This window comes from Lupinus angustifolius, chromosome LG18 (assembly GCF_001865875.1).
Source record: "Lupinus angustifolius cultivar Tanjil chromosome LG18, LupAngTanjil_v1.0, whole genome shotgun sequence".
NCBI lineage: Eukaryota > Viridiplantae > Streptophyta > Magnoliopsida > Fabales > Fabaceae > Lupinus > Lupinus angustifolius.
In genome coordinates, this window is record NC_032026.1 from 11,327,095 (window position 1) to 11,344,987 (window position 17,893).

Below are 17,893 nucleotides of genomic sequence, written 5' to 3' on the forward strand. Positions count from 1 at the left end.
TTAGCATGGGAAGGAAAAAACTAAGTGCCCCTTTCTATCTAAACACAGTCACACCACAAAAAATGATTCAATTTTCTGACACATTAGAGGATCATAACCTTTGGATAAAAACAGTAAACTGGAAGATACAAAATATTACTACTTCCTATACATTAGAGTGTTGTTAACTCCTCCACACTATAATAAGGTTACATGTTCTGTAAAAATGTAACCATATTTTCCGATTAAACATTAAATGATATTTTCTTTGGTGCACAACACTAAATGGTATCAAATATTTGCAACTGTTTTTCTCAGATCCATTCATAGAGTGGTTGATTTTCCTTTGTTTTATATAGCTTTTATTTTTTTATGTAGGAGACTCACCTTGGATTTTTTTATTCTTGTTCAATACAAGGATAAGCTAATACATAATTTCTCTGTTGTAAAACAAAGGATTTTCTCTCACAGCTCAATCTTCTGCACTTATTTATCACTTAGGAGTTACATTTTGCTTATGGTACAGCTACATATCCTTGCATATGCCAACCTCTCAAATATTTTGATAGCTATGTTAAATTTATTTAGTTTCTGAAACATTTGCACTCTTGAATAAAACCAATGCCCAAGGTCTTTCTAAAGTTATGCATTTTCCCATGTGGTTTCTACTTCTCATGTCATCTCTCTCTCCTGTGACCTATTAATACAATGTTCATCCACTAGAAATTTCATATCAGTGTAATAAAAAATAAAGATAAATCATATCAGTTGCTTTGAGCTTGAAGGATGAAAGGAGAAGTTCAAGTTGAATCAGGTGCAATAACTCACTGTCTTCAGCCAAAGTACAAAGAGAACTACAAGTTCCAATGTATGTATCCTTTGAAACAAGGTAGTACTGCATTGACAATATATACTATAATACTAAGATATCAATATTGCAGCCTCTCTTACTTCTACTCCAACCTCCTTTCACCTTTCAAGAAATGTTTGCATAGTCATTTAAACTATCAATGTACAGATTTATCTTAATAAATATACTTCAGGTTAGTTTTTCAGCTTGAGCCAAGTGCCTCCTACCAGTTAAATGAGATTCCAAGTCACCCTTACTAGTGCAACTAACATTGCAGACTTCACATCTTAATTTGGGAGGAATCACCAAAACAGGTTTACCCGGGTTTTTAGATAGTGCTTGCACCTTCTTATGATTCTTATTTGCAGGTGCAAGAACACTAACATGTGTTCTTTTATTCTCCTGAGTACTAGTTGATCTCAGCTTTACGCCATCACTAAGTATACTCTTCTCAGTCTCCCTGCTTGTTTGAGCATGCTCTTTTGCACGTAAAATTTGGATATTCTCAGGCTCTACATCTGCATGCGAAATATTTATCTGTTTAAATTCCTCAACAAATTTCAGCTTATGTGGAGCAAGCTTAATCTTCGCTTTCAGAGCTTCACAGGCATCCTTGTGTTTCCTCCCATGAAGATGGGAATTCAAGTTATTCTCACTCGTAGTTGTCACTTGACATATAGCACAAGTCCACTCTTTCTGCACTTCCTTGTTTGTTGAACTCTGAGGAAGCTCTACACTATTTGTGTCTTTCCCCACCATGGCCGATGAAGCATTCTGAATTGGTGCAAGGTTAGGCACACTAGGAATATCCTGAAATATTCAAGATTAGCATGGAGGTAAAGTATTCTGCGTTATGATGTTTAATTACTGTCACTCAAATTTGTCATGATTTGTTTTCCACGTTTTTCGACATGCCGGGGTTTGAACCTAGCTGCTCACATATTATGTCCTGTAACTCTACCAAATGAGCTACCCTTGGTGACAAAATAAATAGCATTTTATATTCTTGCCATCAAAAGAAAAGGAAGAAAATAATCAGTATAGTCGATGTGCCAATGTAAAATAACAAAGCATTCATAACCGCGTAAATGAACAACGAGAATGAAAAGTAGAAGAAAGAACAATGGATCACATAACTAGTTCATCCAGTTTAAAGAAATCTGCTTAAGTTCATCAGCACACAGGGTTTTACTATGAGATAAGTGTTGCACACTGTAAGGTATGGCTTCTGGTCGTTTAAATACAAGGAAATTTGTGCAACATTTTATTTGTACACGAAATACAAGAGGTAGACAAACCCTACTGGTAAAAATTTGAGATAATACCATATCACAAGTCATTATATTTAAGCATATTGGGTCTATCATATAACATGGTTGGGAAATTGAGGAATATATAAACCATAGACTCAAGCAAGATGGATGAAATGGCAGAGTGATTTGGATATCATATCCTTCATATGATTGATAATGAGCAATCCAAAAAGTTGTATGTATCATAAAACTTTGATTTGTCCTCTTCTTACTTGGAGTGAATGTGATAAGAAAACTTACTTGCTTGATCACAGGAATTGTTTTTTTCTCGGTCACCTCCAAAACTTCGAGGTCTTTGTGTTCTGTTTTGTGCCTTCTCCCAATTGTGTTCATATCATGCTCTTTCTACATTTAATACAACATAAACTAAACCTTAGTCCCATTATCTGGGATCGGCTAAATGGATCGGACGACACTATAATATTCTATCATAACAATTAACAAAGTATTGATCTCTAATTATTTCATAATCTTTTCGGCTATGCTTTTTCTTGGACATCCTCTACCTTTAGAAATTGGACTAAATGAATACAGTAAATGTGAAAAGGAGAGTTGGAGAGGTAGGACCTACTCGTACAAAGACTAAATAATAATGTCTTAACTTCCTAGTGACATCAAAACTTTACCTGCTGCATTTCTGTCATATCCGTAGCTCTAAGTGCATTTATTGCTTCAGCATCAGGATTATGTGTTGTGTTCTTCCGTAGTTCAATGCCAATGCCAGATACAAGAGATATGAAAAGGCCACAAAAGAAAAAAATAATAGGAAAAATATAAAGCAATTACTAAAATCCCACAATTAAGGACGCCTTTATGCAATATAAATAGATATATAAAGAGAGTCATATACAAACTTGCATCAATAAATTATTTTTAGTGTTATACAATTAGGAAGAGAGTGAGCCTCAACCGAATGGCAAGGTTGTTTGCCTTGCGACCTGAAGGTCATGAGTTCAAATTCTGAAAACAGCTTCTTTGCTCGTGAAAGACTGCATACATCTACTCTTCCCAGACTCCCACTAGGTGGGAAACTCGTGCACTGACACCTTTTTTGTTATACAATTAAAAGACTTAGCCTTAGTCGGGTTTGTACTCCAATCCATTTCTACACTAAATTACAATGTAATTGTTTACCTTACTAGCAATCAGTTTTGCTAAGGCTTCAGTTCCATTCTCTTCTATATATCTCTCTGCATGCTGTAAAAAGTCCTGTTTCTTGACAAATAACTTCTTCCAGTTCTTTAACCTACTTATGACTGCTTGTGGTTTCAAGGAGATGCTTGAATGGACAAGGTGATTATAAACGGAAGAACTCCGTCCGAAGTCAGGTATGATGAGCCAGAAGATGACCATTAGCTTAATGTAAGGCCAGAACTGGACCCTAGTGTTGAATATGAGGACAAAGAAGTTAATCCAATCCATGAATTGATAGAGAATGAAAATGGAAAGAGAATCAGTTCCTAAAACTACATTGGTCACTAATCATAATTATTGTCTTCCCAACTTTAAATAACCTTTAGAGTTTAGATGATAAAAAGTTTAAAAATTAAAGCTATAGTCCACAAGCTCTAAGTAGAAATGATTCTGTCCACATGCATTGATAGGATAAATTGCATAATGCATAATGGTTGTGGACCTATAGTACAATATCACAATAAGCTAGTTAAACACTACAATGCCATTCAATGAATGCAGCTTCAATACTGAAGCACACAGCAGCTATATGATTATATTTACTGCAGAGTTCTGACAGAAATAGCATTCATCTTGGTTAAGGATCCATGCAATGAAGGCCTATTTGTGCTTTTGAAAAAACAAAGCCAGAATTGACACTTCAGCATTAACTAATTCTATTTCTACCAGATATCTCAATTTCATTTTATTTCTTTTTTCGGGTGGGGGCTAAAACGATCTATCTCAATTTGTTTCCCACTTGCCAAATTAGAATCAAGGTCCTAGGACTTCGGTAAAAAGCATGATTTTTGAAGCATAATTTCATTTCCTATGAAGTGAAAGACAAGGATTTGTCAAAGGAATTCCACAGCCTAATCCTCTATATTAAAGTTATCATATTTATGTCACACATTGGAAGTACATTGATTGATTCCCCCACTATTATCATGTTGTTACTTAACACTATGATAATAACACTTTTCGTATTGAAAGGTAAACAGTTAAGAATTTACCATTGAAGAAGCCTCATGAAAGCATACTCAAAGAGGTATATTAATGAGAAAAGTATCCAATATGAGATCAAATTCCTAGTTTCTGTATATGAGTCAGTCTCAATAGCTTGTATGGAAGCACATCTGTCAAACACACATAAAAGTATAAAAGCATAATCACAAACAACAAAAGCAGCAAAACAACAATTAGTGAAACAATGATTTACAAGGTTGTAATTTTCTTAGCACACAAAACACCCAAATGAAGCAGAAATATAAATGGGCAAGAAGATACATACAGAAATAAGATAAAGTTATAAACTTACAGAGGATACCCCAAAGCAACAAGAGGCCTAAAAATGGAAAATAAACACAGTAAAAAATAAAGATAGTTAATCAACTTGCAAGGAGGCCAAAAGGGTGAAGAAGAATCGTTTTGTTTGTATTATAGTAAGAAAACCATGCACACCATTGAACAAGTAATATGAAGATATATGCAAAGACATGAGTTTTATACAAAACCAAGTAAATGAAGGATGAGGATGAATACCATGCAAAATGGTCAATGCATTTGAGAAACAGATTGAAAAACCACAAAGAACCCATCTTGGATTCAATTCAACCTCACTCCTCTTTGATGTTACTTCAGCTTGAGGAAAAGAGAAAGAAAGAGAAGTTGATCAGTTTTTGTGGGGAAAAACATGAAACAGTGAAACGATAGTGTTGAAAGGAATAGAGAAAGTCTTCGTGAGGAAGTAAAGGATGGCTTTTAAGGTGGTAGGTAGTAGGTGGCAAGTGGAAAATACAAGAGACATTCCTAGACAATAGTGACAACTTACTTTGATTGGGTTTGATTGTGATTAATTATTAATACTCCTAATTGATTCTTTATAGATAAGTAAAAAATTATAACAATTTTAATCAGACAAATGGAAAAAGGATAGAAGCTTACCTCAGAAAAATACAGAGAGAACAAAAATATGCATGAAATTCTTAAACAAAAAAAGATAAAATGAGAGAAAATAAAAAATATGATATGCAAGACAAATTATATAACTAGAATTCTTTAAATCAGAAAGTTTTGATTGAAATATACTTCCCTGTCCCAGAGTCAATCCCATTAATTCACATATATTAAGAATTAAGCAAGAATAATTGTAACTCTCAAATTAATTAAAGTTAATATTGAGTATTAACATTCTGAATTACCCTTTAAAATTGTTTATTAAAATATGTATACAATATTAAATATAAAGTGTAACTATTGAAGGTATATTTAGTGTATATATATACATATACTATTTAGTGTTACCTAGATATTAGACTTATATTTGAGAGGACAAATAAACTTTATAGATAAGGCTAAATGAGGATATAGGTTAACACCTGGTTAACCTTTCAAGTTATTTCAACAAACTAACGAGCTAAGGGATGCTATTACTATTGTTAGTTTCACTAAAGTTGTCAACAATTATGTCATTTTTCAAACTTTTTTCATTGACAAACTTTGGAATAATGAAATGAAATATCTTACGATGGTCAATAAAAAGGAGTAGAGGATGTAAGCTAGCATTAGATTAGATAAGATGATATGTGGAGTTTATGTATTTAGATTTGTTTGGTTGTTTGGGTTGTGTAAACACGAATGGTTCCCACAGTAAATTACAAAAATGAAATGGAATTGAGTATCTTTAAAGTGGGAAAGAAGAACGAGATGAAAATGTCAGACATGGTTTGTTGGGTTGATATGTGTGAACACCAATACTGAAACAAGAGTTAGTTGGGTTGATATGTGTGATCACCAATACCGAAACAAGAGTTAGTTGGCTTGATGTGTGACATTGTACAAGTCGACGTAGGATTTTCCCTAGGTTCCAACTTCCAAGCCGTGCAAGAGAGGTAGTGGTTTTGAGATCATAATGGTGCAGTGGTTCTGAAGATGAAAGGAAAAGTCAGGTTGGAAAGCAGTTGTTCTGACAATGTCATTTGTTGGCATCTGCAATGACACCTTTTCCACCATTGAATCACTAGCATTAAGAACAAGGATCTATTATCGTTAAGTATGTCCCGTACTAATGAAAATATGTGATGACATGACATGCTTAAGTATTTCATTGTTTTTTGTTTGTGACATGTTCCATGTCCAAGACCACCATAAGTTAAAATAAAAACTTTCAATCAAAGGTTACATAATTTAAGATATAATAGGCGTGTCTAGTGTCTAAGGAATGTTAACTATCCTCACAAAAATCTCAGACCAAACAGTGAACAGTTGCAAGTGTCATGAAATATTATTGATTATTTCAGTTTGTCAACATCCGATAAATGGTAGTTATTAAAAACCAATCTTTGGCCACATAAGTAATTCAAACAATCAGAGAGAACACAGGTGCAGACTCCAAAACAAGTAAAAGCAGCAACGCACTTATGCATTCAATGAGGCTCCAGAGTTCCTTTTGCACTCAGCTAGCATATCCATATAAAACTGGCACTTGCTGATCTCACTTCCATAGTGGGTGATACACTGCAATCAAATGAACATGGACATCACTAACAGAAGTAATGATCTAAAATTTGGACACTAACATATCCATGAAGACAGTGAAGATTAAAATCATACACAACAGAATGTAACACAAATATACAGAATGAACTAATACAAGTTGTCCAGGGCTTTCTATGGAAGAAACTTGATTAGGTACTGTTTTGATGGATGCTAAAACCTCAAGACGTTGTAATATAGCAACGAATCCCAACAGGAACAGCAAGACAAATCAAGACAAATATAGACCGGTTATCTTTTATTAATATACATATATAGATAGATGAGGTCAAATATTGATTTGAAGTTAAGAACATATCATATTGAAGTAAATTTGAAGAAAATGGACCCAAATTGAAATACGCTTTAACAGAACATATCATATTGCTTGACACTAAGCAGAATTGCAAATGCAATGACCAAGAAAATTATTTATGGCAGGGCACAGTCTAATAAGCATACAGATATACCATACATTTCGAAAAAGCTTTTTCCCTTCTAAAGATATAAAAAACAATGTTAACAACATTTCATATATATTTTAGTCATGGTTTTACCAAGCATTAGGGGATAAAATTTCCTGCTACATCTTTCTAATCCGTTAATGGACACAAAACAAGGGTTATGATTGGCATTGTACAAGACGAGACATCTTTGCAACTATACATGCAACTTATGATTATATCTACAGTGCAATACTACCGAACTAATTCAGTAATCAGTATATAACAAAAATCACACTATTCAGAAAATAAAATAAAGGGAAAAGTACAGTAAGAAAAGAACAAAGTAAACAACATACATCTTGGAATGCCTTTGAATGAACACTGCATGCATCACCACTAAAAGTATTTGCAGTAGGTGCAGGGGCAGGATCAGCAGCACCAGCGACTTCATGTTGGACAGTACGAGGACCCATTACAGCATCCACAGCCCGGTGTGCCACTGCACTTCCAGTGCCAAAAGCCATACCTACAAATTTAAAGAGAAAACAAAATCTAAGTACAAATTAGGAATATGACAATTTATATTTGATAGGGTTCTATTTGGAATATACAACGACCATCTTCTTTGACATACCTTGAGCTATGGTTGAACCAATGCTACCGAGAAGAGATCCACCACCACTCTGAACAGTAGCTGGTGGAGGAGCATGCTTGGCTGCATCGATAAAGAAACACAATATCATCAGACAAATAATGTATCCTAAAACTTTATGAAAGACAGAAAGTTATCTTCTTATAGCTTGGATGATTAAGCAAATGTTAACCTATTATTAAATCGCATTCTTAAATACCTGGCTGAGGAGCGGGTCGAGGTGCTGCACGTGGAGCTGGACGAGCAGATCTTCCTACAGATTTATGCAATAACTTAACATTGTCAGATAACAAGAAAAAACGTTACAAGCAAAAACAATAAGGATTCAGTTTATCCAAAAGCACACCTAATGTAAAGAAATTAACCTATCATGATCCGTGTCATGGCAACAAAGCATCAGATAGGTAAAAAAAGAACAGAAAAAATGATGGATGAGAAATTTCTAAGGAAAACAAGATATTTCTTTGGAACGGATATTCCGTTGATTTTTCAACAACTAATATCCCATTACATAAAATGATCACATTTCAACAGACCACCTCTTATCGTAACCTCCCCAAACACTAGAAGTTTTACACGTTGAGTTATGAAAAAAGTATTTAAGCAGAGAAATATTGTTATTTATCACTACTTCACTAGCTGTCAAAAAACTTACATACTTTAAAATGTTGTGTAACGTCATGATTGGTTAGGCTAACTTATCCAAAAGTACATGTGATCCAATTTCTACAACCCAAACTTGCAATAGACAGCAATAAGCCAAGCCAGAACGCGTCTTGAACACTCTTAGAATGTCAAGACATATTAAAGTCCAAAAATGAAATTTGTGTTACAACTTAGGTTAGGTTGAGGGCCACCAAAACTTGGCCGGTCTGAAATTCCAGATTCAAAAACCTAAAAATCTGGACCAAACCACCATTTTTGAGTAGGTTTGGTCGTGCAAATCGAACACCCCAAATTAAATACCATAACAAAATAGGCTAAAACTTATTGAACAGATTGATATAGCCATGAACATACTTCATAATCACAAACGGATATAACATCAACATAAATGAGGGATCATATAAATCTGAACTAATGAAGAGATTCGAGAAGCCAAAGATAATACCTAGAAAGCCCCTCACAAATTCCCATCAATTGGGAGAGAAGAAGCTAAAATTAAAAGAAAACATTCGATGATAAAAACATTCACGCATACATCATAGAACCATAAAGATCAAAACTTTCTCAGCAAATAAACATGGGGTTTAACTAATGCTCTGAAGAAGAAGAAACCCTAGAAAACTTGTTATGCAAATATAAGCAAGGAAAACGATAAATTGAAATGAATGATTTGAAATATAGAGAAGATAGCTTAAGCCAGAAAATGAAAAAAGGAATTGAGATGGAAAATTACCACCGGAGCTGCGGCGAGCCATGGTTGATGTAAAAAGGGTAGAGGCGGCGATTGGTGTGAAAAGAAGAATAAAAGAAGGGATATTTGGATTATGCTTATTTATGCTTAAACCTAAAACCTTATAAATAATCGTTGATGACACGTGTCACTTACATTCGTTAATTTCGAGGTTTTTATCGAAGTATCTAGAAGGACTGAATGAATAGAATCCTACTCCTCATTATTTATTTCTTTTATTATTATCCTAATCCTTATCTATACTATTTATTTGGTAATAAATTCACACTTTTTTGTTTTACAAAATATTTATTTTTTTCTAATAGAAATTATTACAAACCTTATTTATTCAACATTTGGACAGTTATGATTATCGTATTAGTGGTCTTATTTTATCCGTATGGTATTCGATTATTATAATGTGATGGTTGAGATTAACCGATAGTTAGTTAAAAATATGAATTATTAAAGTAGAAGAAAATTTTGGTTCACATAGTTTAATTTTGAATTCTTATTATTAATATTCTGTATATATATTTTAGATGCATATATATTTATTTTAATTTTGTATTCACATATCGGTTAAGGTTAATATAGCTGATATATATTAATTAGTATATATATATGTAGATTACTAATACTAAATAGTATATTTGTTATTATTTAACTATCGTTTTTATTATATTAGTTATTAATGTTCTATTGATTTTCTTAACAGTGAGAAAATTTGTTTTCCGGAAAAAAATCAATAATGAGTTTGTTTTTTATATTTTCAAGTTGTGATTGTTCTTAAAAGAATAATGCAGCAATTAGTACGTTTGTATGGCGATAGCTTTTCGAAATTTATCTTCGCACTGTTGTATTTGTTACATATTTTATTTTATCTAAAAGAAATTATTACATATTTAATTTTGAGAATTAGCAATGCAAACAGTATAAATATTAGTCATATTTTTTTAGTTTTTTTGTTATGGCGTATGAAAACGAGGCAATGACATGAAAAAGTAACACTTTATATGTTAAAATCTTTAAAGTAAAATAATTCAATTCAATCATATATGAATAATTGCAAGTTGTTTAGGATTATTTGAGAATTCAATTTTTCTTACAGATATAATCCCGTTTTGAATACTCCAAATTCATTTACGGGCCACAAGAGATATATGCTTATGAATCCCATGATTCAGGATTGCATATCCCTTTTGACCAGACAGAGAAGCTGACTTAGTTGACATGTATCCTAGCTAACTTCCTTTATGCTCCATTTGGTTGAGGGAAGAAAATAAGAAGAGAGAAATATGTGAGAAAGAGAGTGAAAAGGAAGAAAGTGAAGAGAAAGATGTGAGAAATAGAGTAAAATTTAGTGTTATTTGGTTGTAAAGAAAAGAAGATAAATGAGTGATTAAACTTCTAGATCACCTATCCCACTTTTGGTGTCTCATTTCTATACCAATTTAATTAAAAAGTGACACCTAAAAAGAAAAATCCTAAAAAAATAAAATATTTTTTTTATATTATTTGGTTGAATGTAATTAGCTTAGAATATAAAGACAAAAATATTTTGAAACAGTGATCTTTGTCCAAAATCCTTCACTCTTCCTCCCCATTTTCTCTTCACATGTGAGAAGAAGAAAATTTGGTGGGCCCCACCTAATTTTTATTCTCTCTTCTCAAACTCTCTCCGCAACCAAATGAGAGAAAGAGAACCATTCTCTCCAATTTCTCTTCTCTCATTCTCTTTCTACTCCATTTCGCTCTCTACCAAAGGAAGGCTTAAAGAAATCATCTGATCTGTTCCGACAAAGATATTGACTTTCCATTCCTAATAAAACAATTTTTTCACAAAATAACATGTTAATTTCTGTTTTTGTGAAATTTCTTAAATAACACATTTTAATTGGATGATGACATAAACTAAACCATAATAGGTATATGTGATCTCGGTTGAATTTAGATAACACTTAACCATCTTTTAAAAAAAGAGAAAGGGAAAAAGAATTTACAACATGTTATGATAGCATTCATTGTTCATATTTGATTATTTCGAGATAAAATAGTGAATTGAGTATGTTGGTTGCATATTTATTAGAGTAATGCATACCATTACATTAGGCTGTGCAGGGTCCAAAATTATGGATTTTATTATCCAAAAATATTCCAGGATCCACATAATTCTGTTATGCAGTAGTTTGTTTTTTCTGTTTTCAACTAATTCCACCGTACCAAAAAAAAAGAAGAGAGAAAGTGACCAGGATTTGAGACCAAACCATCCCAATCACTCAATCAGCAATCATTCACCTAAGATTTTCTCTTTCTGTATCATTCCTTTTCACCTGAACAGTGGCCACCTGGCTTACACACTCTACCATGCATTGAACTATACTCATCTTTCATTGCCTACTCCTCTTTCTATGCGTGTACAACAAGAATGAGTCAATTTTCTTTCATTCTCTGCTCACTTACTGAAAGTCATTACAAAGTTGTTCCTCAAAATAACTTTGCTTTCTGAATGCAGCGTTCAGTTTTAGAGTCAACAAATTAAGTTATAGAAGCTGAAGAACAGATAATTAAAGATAATGATTAAGGACTTTTTTTAATTGTAAATGTATTGTGTCAAGTGTTGGCAACTTGAGTCAAGCCTATGAGATCCGTCATCCACCATAATTGGTTGGATGTGCATGAAAATTGAGTCTATTAGTCCAATCTTCGCACGCGGGCATGCCCGCTATATTTTATACGGGCTTGGCCTGTGGGGCAGGCGCCCACCGGCATTGCTGCTGGCTAGTTCTCATATCATATAAAACACACTAAAGTTTTGCAGCAATAATATTTTTTTTCATACATAGCCATGGCTAGTTCTTTGGTTTTTGGTTACTTATAACAGTAACAAGCTTGTTTATGGCTGTTGTGTTTGGTTCTGATATACTTTTCTCTGTTTTTGGTGATTCACTTGTAGAGAGTAGCAATAAGGATTTCTAAATATAACAGGATTTATAAACTGGTATACCCATATTCCTTAGTTTAGACAGATATGGTATGGGCACGAACGACTGAATAACACTATGTAGATAGGATTTTTTATAACTTATTTGTTGGTTTTCAAACTTAGACCAAATAGTGATGTGTCATAATGACACCCACAAAAGGATAAAAAAAGAGTGAAACTCATTTAAGCAAGCAACTATACAGCGCAGCATGGATGGAATTGCTCTAACTTGCCATTATTTTCAATGTAAAAGCATAATACTTTCTTAAGTATTGAATAAATACTGTTGTTCTTAGTATTATTCCCTATTCCCTATTAAACTGTTTTTCTCCTATGGGTTTGTGTTTGATGGTTTGGATGATCTTGAAGTCAAAGAAGGCTTCATCTGAACTATTTGTTCTTCATCTACTCCCATCTTCTTTGCAAGACGCCCTGCTTCAAGAAACCTTTTAACTGCTACATGCATGTAATCTCTCCCTTGCTTCACAGTCATTTGTTTCCCTATTGTATTTGGGTAAGTAGTGAAGATATCATCTCCTTTAAGCACTGCTGCAAGCTGAACCATTTCCTGCTGAAATTCACTGAGGGATCTATCTTCATTAGCCTCACTCATCCTCATCTTTACAGGGTTTGGAAGTTGCTCTGTGCCAAAATAACACCAGCAGCAGCCATCAACAAAGTGCAAAATATGGATGTGGCATTACAAAAAGCTCCATTAAATTGAAATTTTGTGTGAAGTGAACAAATAAGGGTGTTCCAACTCTTATTTAATCTAAATTGCTTTGAAATTTTAATCCACTAATAATCTAGTGCTAGATACACCATTACACCCCTTAATTACTTACCTTGATATAAGTTCACTTTAGAAGGGTCTGATAGTGTGTCCACAGTGTGTAGGGGTAGTATAACACTATCTTATCAGCATGTGTTCAATAATATATGAAATGGGTTTTTAGTGTTTAGTGAATCATAAATTCTAGCTCGTTTGTTAGAGCTGCGAGACATAAGGTGTGAGCACCCCTGAGTTGAAACCCGAGAGCTACACAATCTCCCCTCTTCATCAAAAACTTTGCCTATAAAAAAATAGAATTTGATAAAGTCTACTAACCTGGGCAATCAGTCCTGGGTTCTTTCCTGGTCTGGACAATACCCTCAAAGGTGCCAGCCCATTCATCTCTCTTGGTCAAAAATGAAGGCAAATTGAAGAGCTTTTTCACTGTTGCTGGAATGGATGAGTGTTCATATTCTGAAGTAGGTGTTGGTGACCCGTTTGGACCATGAACAACTGCATCACCATAACAAGTATGCAGTTTTTTTTCAATGAGTTGCAGTTGTACATAGTACTGAAAACATTAGTTCAAGTAGACACTAGAATTATATGTTTGGTACATCAAAACATTTTTTGCATAATGCTACCTAAAGATATAGTATATTCCCTTTCACCCTTAGTTATTTTAGGTATTTACTAAAAAGGACAAATCATATGCACACATACATATACATATACACATACATATACATATATATCATGGCCAACATATGGTGAGCTATTAAATTCACAAGTCATATTTGGTCATCTATTCAAAAAAACTAGCTAGTACCATAAGAGATAACGCCTAATATCTTAGCCTTAAAAATCAAATCAATAATTTCCCTGCATTATTATCTCCATTATTGTTGCTCAGGACATGAAGCAACTAGCCCATAAGCTTGATAAAACTGGCAAGTGGCAAGAAACAAAAGATCAGAGATTCTTGTGGGTGTGTCATTTGTCTTTGTTGGGACATATCCAAAGTTCAAAGTTTTCACATTGTGCAATTTGACAAATGCAGATTAAAACCACACACAAAAAAACCTATTGGTCCCACTCTGCTTTTGTTCTGCACCCAACTTTATGTTTATTGTTTGTCCTAGTGTAGTGTGAAAATAATAAGGCTATGCGTGTGAACTAGTGAGTGATGACGAGTGCCGACCTAAAGTAATTTATTAAGGTCATGAAGCCACGACAACATGTGAAATCAGATGAAAAGAATCCAATTTTAGTTAACTTTCCTCAAGTAGGGTGAGGACTATATAAATCATCATGTAGTGGTTGTGTAATCATTGAGTGAGGTGAGGGAATACACATGGGGTAATAAATATAAAGTTTAATCATGAAGGATATATTTGATTATATATTACTTAATATCACCTAAATATTATAAAATAACTTAAGAAAAAACTTTCTAAAATATCACTTACAAGTAGCTCTTTTAGGGAATTGGACAAGATATTACACCATTAGCATCAATAATATTTTATTGTGATATATGCTAGGATGGGATATGAGGAGGAGAAAAAAAAGTAAATATGACAACCACTAATTTTGGGTCTACTTTAAAATTAGATTTGGGTCATGTGAAATAAGAGAGATATTCTTTGTAAAATTACAAATGAAAAACATACCTGTGCCTTTTTCAATCCAAGGTGAGATAGCAATGGTAGGAACCCTAACCCCCAACCTATTAAACGTGAAATTAAACGGATCCCCAACAATCCCATCAGGGCTTGGTACACCATTAACAGGAGTAGGAACATGATCATAGAACCCACCATGCTCATCGTACGTGATTAAAAACAGTGTTTGATTCCACTGCGGACTCGCCCTCAGAGTCTCGTACACCTCCTTCACAAACTTTTGGCCTTCGTACACATCATGAGAAGGGTGATCATCATTTCCTGGGAACAGTTTTGTATCGGTGTATCGCTGCTCTATCACAACATAACCAGGCAACTTCCCTTTCTCTGCATGTGACTTAAATGACAATCCGTATGGGTGGAATTTTGACACGAACTTGAGCTTCCTTAGGCTCTTGTAGAATAATGTTGCCGGTATATCCTGGAAGTATATTCCGAAGTCGATTCCGGCGTCGTGAAGATTGTCGAAGATTGTTCGTTGTGGGTAGCCCTTAGCTAGGAGACCCGCTTTGTTACTGGTGGCGCCGTGGGAAGTTCCTGAGTGTACGTAGAGGCGGTTTGGCTGTGTGGAAGCTGGCACGGGGGCGAACCACCTATCAATATCAAATTTTGATCAGTTTCATTATTTAAACAAAGGATAAAGGTGATTTACCAACAGGACGTTGGTTGGTCTGGTAGGATAAGTATCTCCGAGTTAGAGAGTTCTATTCTTAAAAAACACTTGTTGAAAAATCCTAAAAATAATTAGTTACTTACTACACCAAAAAAGGATAAAGGTTATTTATTAATTAGGTTATGGAAGTCATATGGTTAATACAATGTAAAGTTTCAATTAAACAATAAGTAGAAGCTATGGTTGATGAAATGCATGCTTCTATATATTCATTAGTAACACTAAAATCCGTTTTTATTTACACTTCTAATTTTAACAAGGTTGTGGGACATTGTATATAAATAAAATAAATCAATGAATAAAATTTATTATTAAATAAAAAATTGATTAAGTATAATATAAAATAATTAGAAATATATTTGTCAACTTTTTCACTATCACCCTGAAAAAATTAAACTCTGCCTTAAGTAAAGTGGCTAGAGTACGCTTAACTTCTGAATTTGAAATCATCTGGACCTCTTGCGGGAATGATTTGGAAGATCCAAAACAAAAAATAGTAGTATTTGCTGGCAACAACATAATGGAGGCTGTCAATCAATATAGATTGATCCGAAATGTAATTCAAATCCAAAAAATATATATAAATTTATAGATACACAAGTATATGGTATTATAGTACTTATATTAAGAATATTATTATAACTATTTCACATGATAGGGATATTTTTGCGATCTCAATCATTAATGTGTTTTGTTTTTTTCTTGTTATTACTAAATGCATTTAATTAGGCTGGCCGTTTCAGATAGTGCTTCATAAAAATAATATATTTTATATAATACTACCATTAAAAATAGTTAAAACTATATTTATGCGCATGGTTACAAAACAATCTTCGCTTTTTCATAAAACAAAAAATATTAAATTGGTTAACGTGTTACTAATACGTTATACTTGTAATAAAAGAACCTTTATATATTATTGTAAAGTGTAGAAGGCAAGTAGATATATACCAAATAAACAACTTATAGAAGCTAATACGATACTTAAGTGTATTTTATGTGATTTTTGTAAATTGGAGTGGTTTATATGATTAGAGAGAGAGTTGACGGAGATCAATGTAAGCGTTCCACTACTTTTTATCCTTAGATATATGCTCTCATTTAATGGAAAGAGACACACTCATATGACCAGGTCACTCCCATGCTGAATTAGTTGAATCATACTCGTAAGTTAAGTTCACATGTGACAATACAATACCGGTGTTCAAAATTTAGGTACATACGAGTAAAAAAATATTATTTTGTGTTTTTTATAATTTTCTTTCTAATGAAGTGACATTTTTTTATCAGACACATGAATGAGTTTTGTAATAGCTTTCATTCCATTTTTTCAAGAAAGAACTTAAACAATCGTTAAACATGTAAAAATGGAGATAAATTTATTTAATAACTTTCTAAATCTAAATTAAAAACTATATGAAAAAAAAATAGAGAAATTTGACCGTGAAATAATAATTAAGAAATAAAAGTATGGTTGAAAACTAAAATATAGATATTTTTGGATTTTCAAAACATAAAAAATAAAAATAGAGGAATATAAGAATTGATAAAGACCATCATTAAAATGGAATAAGTGCATTATCTATAATCATATTTTTATGATAATTCACTTTTCAAAAAGTATTAGAAATAAATGATTGACCGTAACAATAACATTGGGATATTCCTACACTATATTGAAATATTGTTAGGTAAAAACTCTTCAAAGTATACAACTTTTAACTCTAAACTTATAATAAAGCTAGCCAAAAGTATTAACATGACATAGCTAACACTAAACTTTAGATCCATCATAATTTTATGAAAACTTAAATTGAAAGCATGATGATAGACAGAAAAAGTTGAGATAATATTTGGAGAGGAATGTGAATGAATATACTAACCTATCAAAGACAGCAAATTGAGAAACAAGTGCCTTATAAACAGGAACTTTATCAGGTTCAAACCCGTTCATTACTTCCACTGACATCTTGCTAGTATTATCCATTGAAAAAGCTTGTTGGACAAACCCATTCATTGGAGCCGGGTCAGGTGATGTATTTTCCGACCCGAATATTTGTTCCCTCATTGCTTGAAACGAATGACCCGGATCCGCTACCACGTACTCTGACTTGTTGTCGAAGTAGAATCGCTTTGAATTCGGGTCAGAAGCGGATAATGTGTTGGATTCTTTTCCGGTTACACCGTTGATTTCTGGGTTTAGTTTCTTCATCCACCCTAACATGTGGTCGAAGGAACGATTCTCCATCACTAAAATGACGATGGTTTTGATGGGATTGTCAACGGCATGGCTAATGGGAGAGTTTAGAAGGAGAAAGGTAAAGAAGATAAAGGAGAAGCTAGACTCCATTTCTCTGTTTTCGAAAGAAACAGAGATAAGAAAAGTGTGAGATTTTTTTGTGGGTTTTGTTTGTGTTCTTGTGTGAGAAAGTGA

The 17,893-nt window shown here is 33.3% G+C and overlaps 3 protein-coding genes across 7 annotated transcripts; all 3 read right to left on the minus strand.

The window, feature by feature from the left end:
- LOC109333068 lies at nt 719–5,124 on the minus strand. Of its 4 annotated transcripts, XM_019568320.1 has the most exons (7): nt 4,858–5,123; nt 4,634–4,660; nt 4,329–4,451; nt 3,277–3,523; nt 2,769–2,840; nt 2,383–2,487; nt 719–1,639 (listed from the first exon to the last, which is right to left on the minus strand). In XM_019568320.1, exons 1-7 carry the CDS (start codon nt 4,911–4,913, stop codon nt 1,019–1,021), a joined length of 1,251 nt encoding a protein of 416 aa, XP_019423865.1. In that variant the 5' UTR covers nt 4,914–5,123; the 3' UTR covers nt 719–1,018. The 4 variants fall into 4 exon arrangements, with proteins under 4 accessions (XP_019423865.1, XP_019423866.1, XP_019423867.1 ...); XM_019568321.1 differs by lacking the exon at nt 2,769–2,840 and having other exon boundaries at nt 4,858–5,124; XM_019568322.1 differs by lacking the exon at nt 2,383–2,487 and having other exon boundaries at nt 4,858–5,121.
- LOC109332197 (uncharacterized protein C6C3.02c-like) lies at nt 6,573–9,493 on the minus strand. Of its 2 annotated transcripts, none has more exons than XM_019567089.1 (5): nt 9,350–9,493; nt 8,147–8,200; nt 7,930–8,010; nt 7,652–7,821; nt 6,573–6,831 (listed from the first exon to the last, which is right to left on the minus strand). In XM_019567089.1, exons 1-5 carry the CDS (start codon nt 9,366–9,368, stop codon nt 6,733–6,735), a joined length of 423 nt encoding a protein of 140 aa, XP_019422634.1. In that variant the 5' UTR covers nt 9,369–9,493; the 3' UTR covers nt 6,573–6,732. The 2 variants fall into 2 exon arrangements, with proteins under 2 accessions (XP_019422634.1, XP_019422633.1); XM_019567088.1 differs by having other exon boundaries at nt 9,347–9,454.
- LOC109333276 (non-specific phospholipase C2) lies at nt 12,490–17,893 on the minus strand. Its single transcript, XM_019568673.1, has 4 exons — nt 17,343–17,893; nt 14,775–15,379; nt 13,438–13,614; nt 12,490–12,971 (listed from the first exon to the last, which is right to left on the minus strand). The coding sequence occupies exons 1-4, from the start codon at nt 17,807–17,809 to the stop codon at nt 12,661–12,663; spliced, it is 1,560 nt and encodes a 519-aa protein (XP_019424218.1). The 5' UTR covers nt 17,810–17,893; the 3' UTR covers nt 12,490–12,660.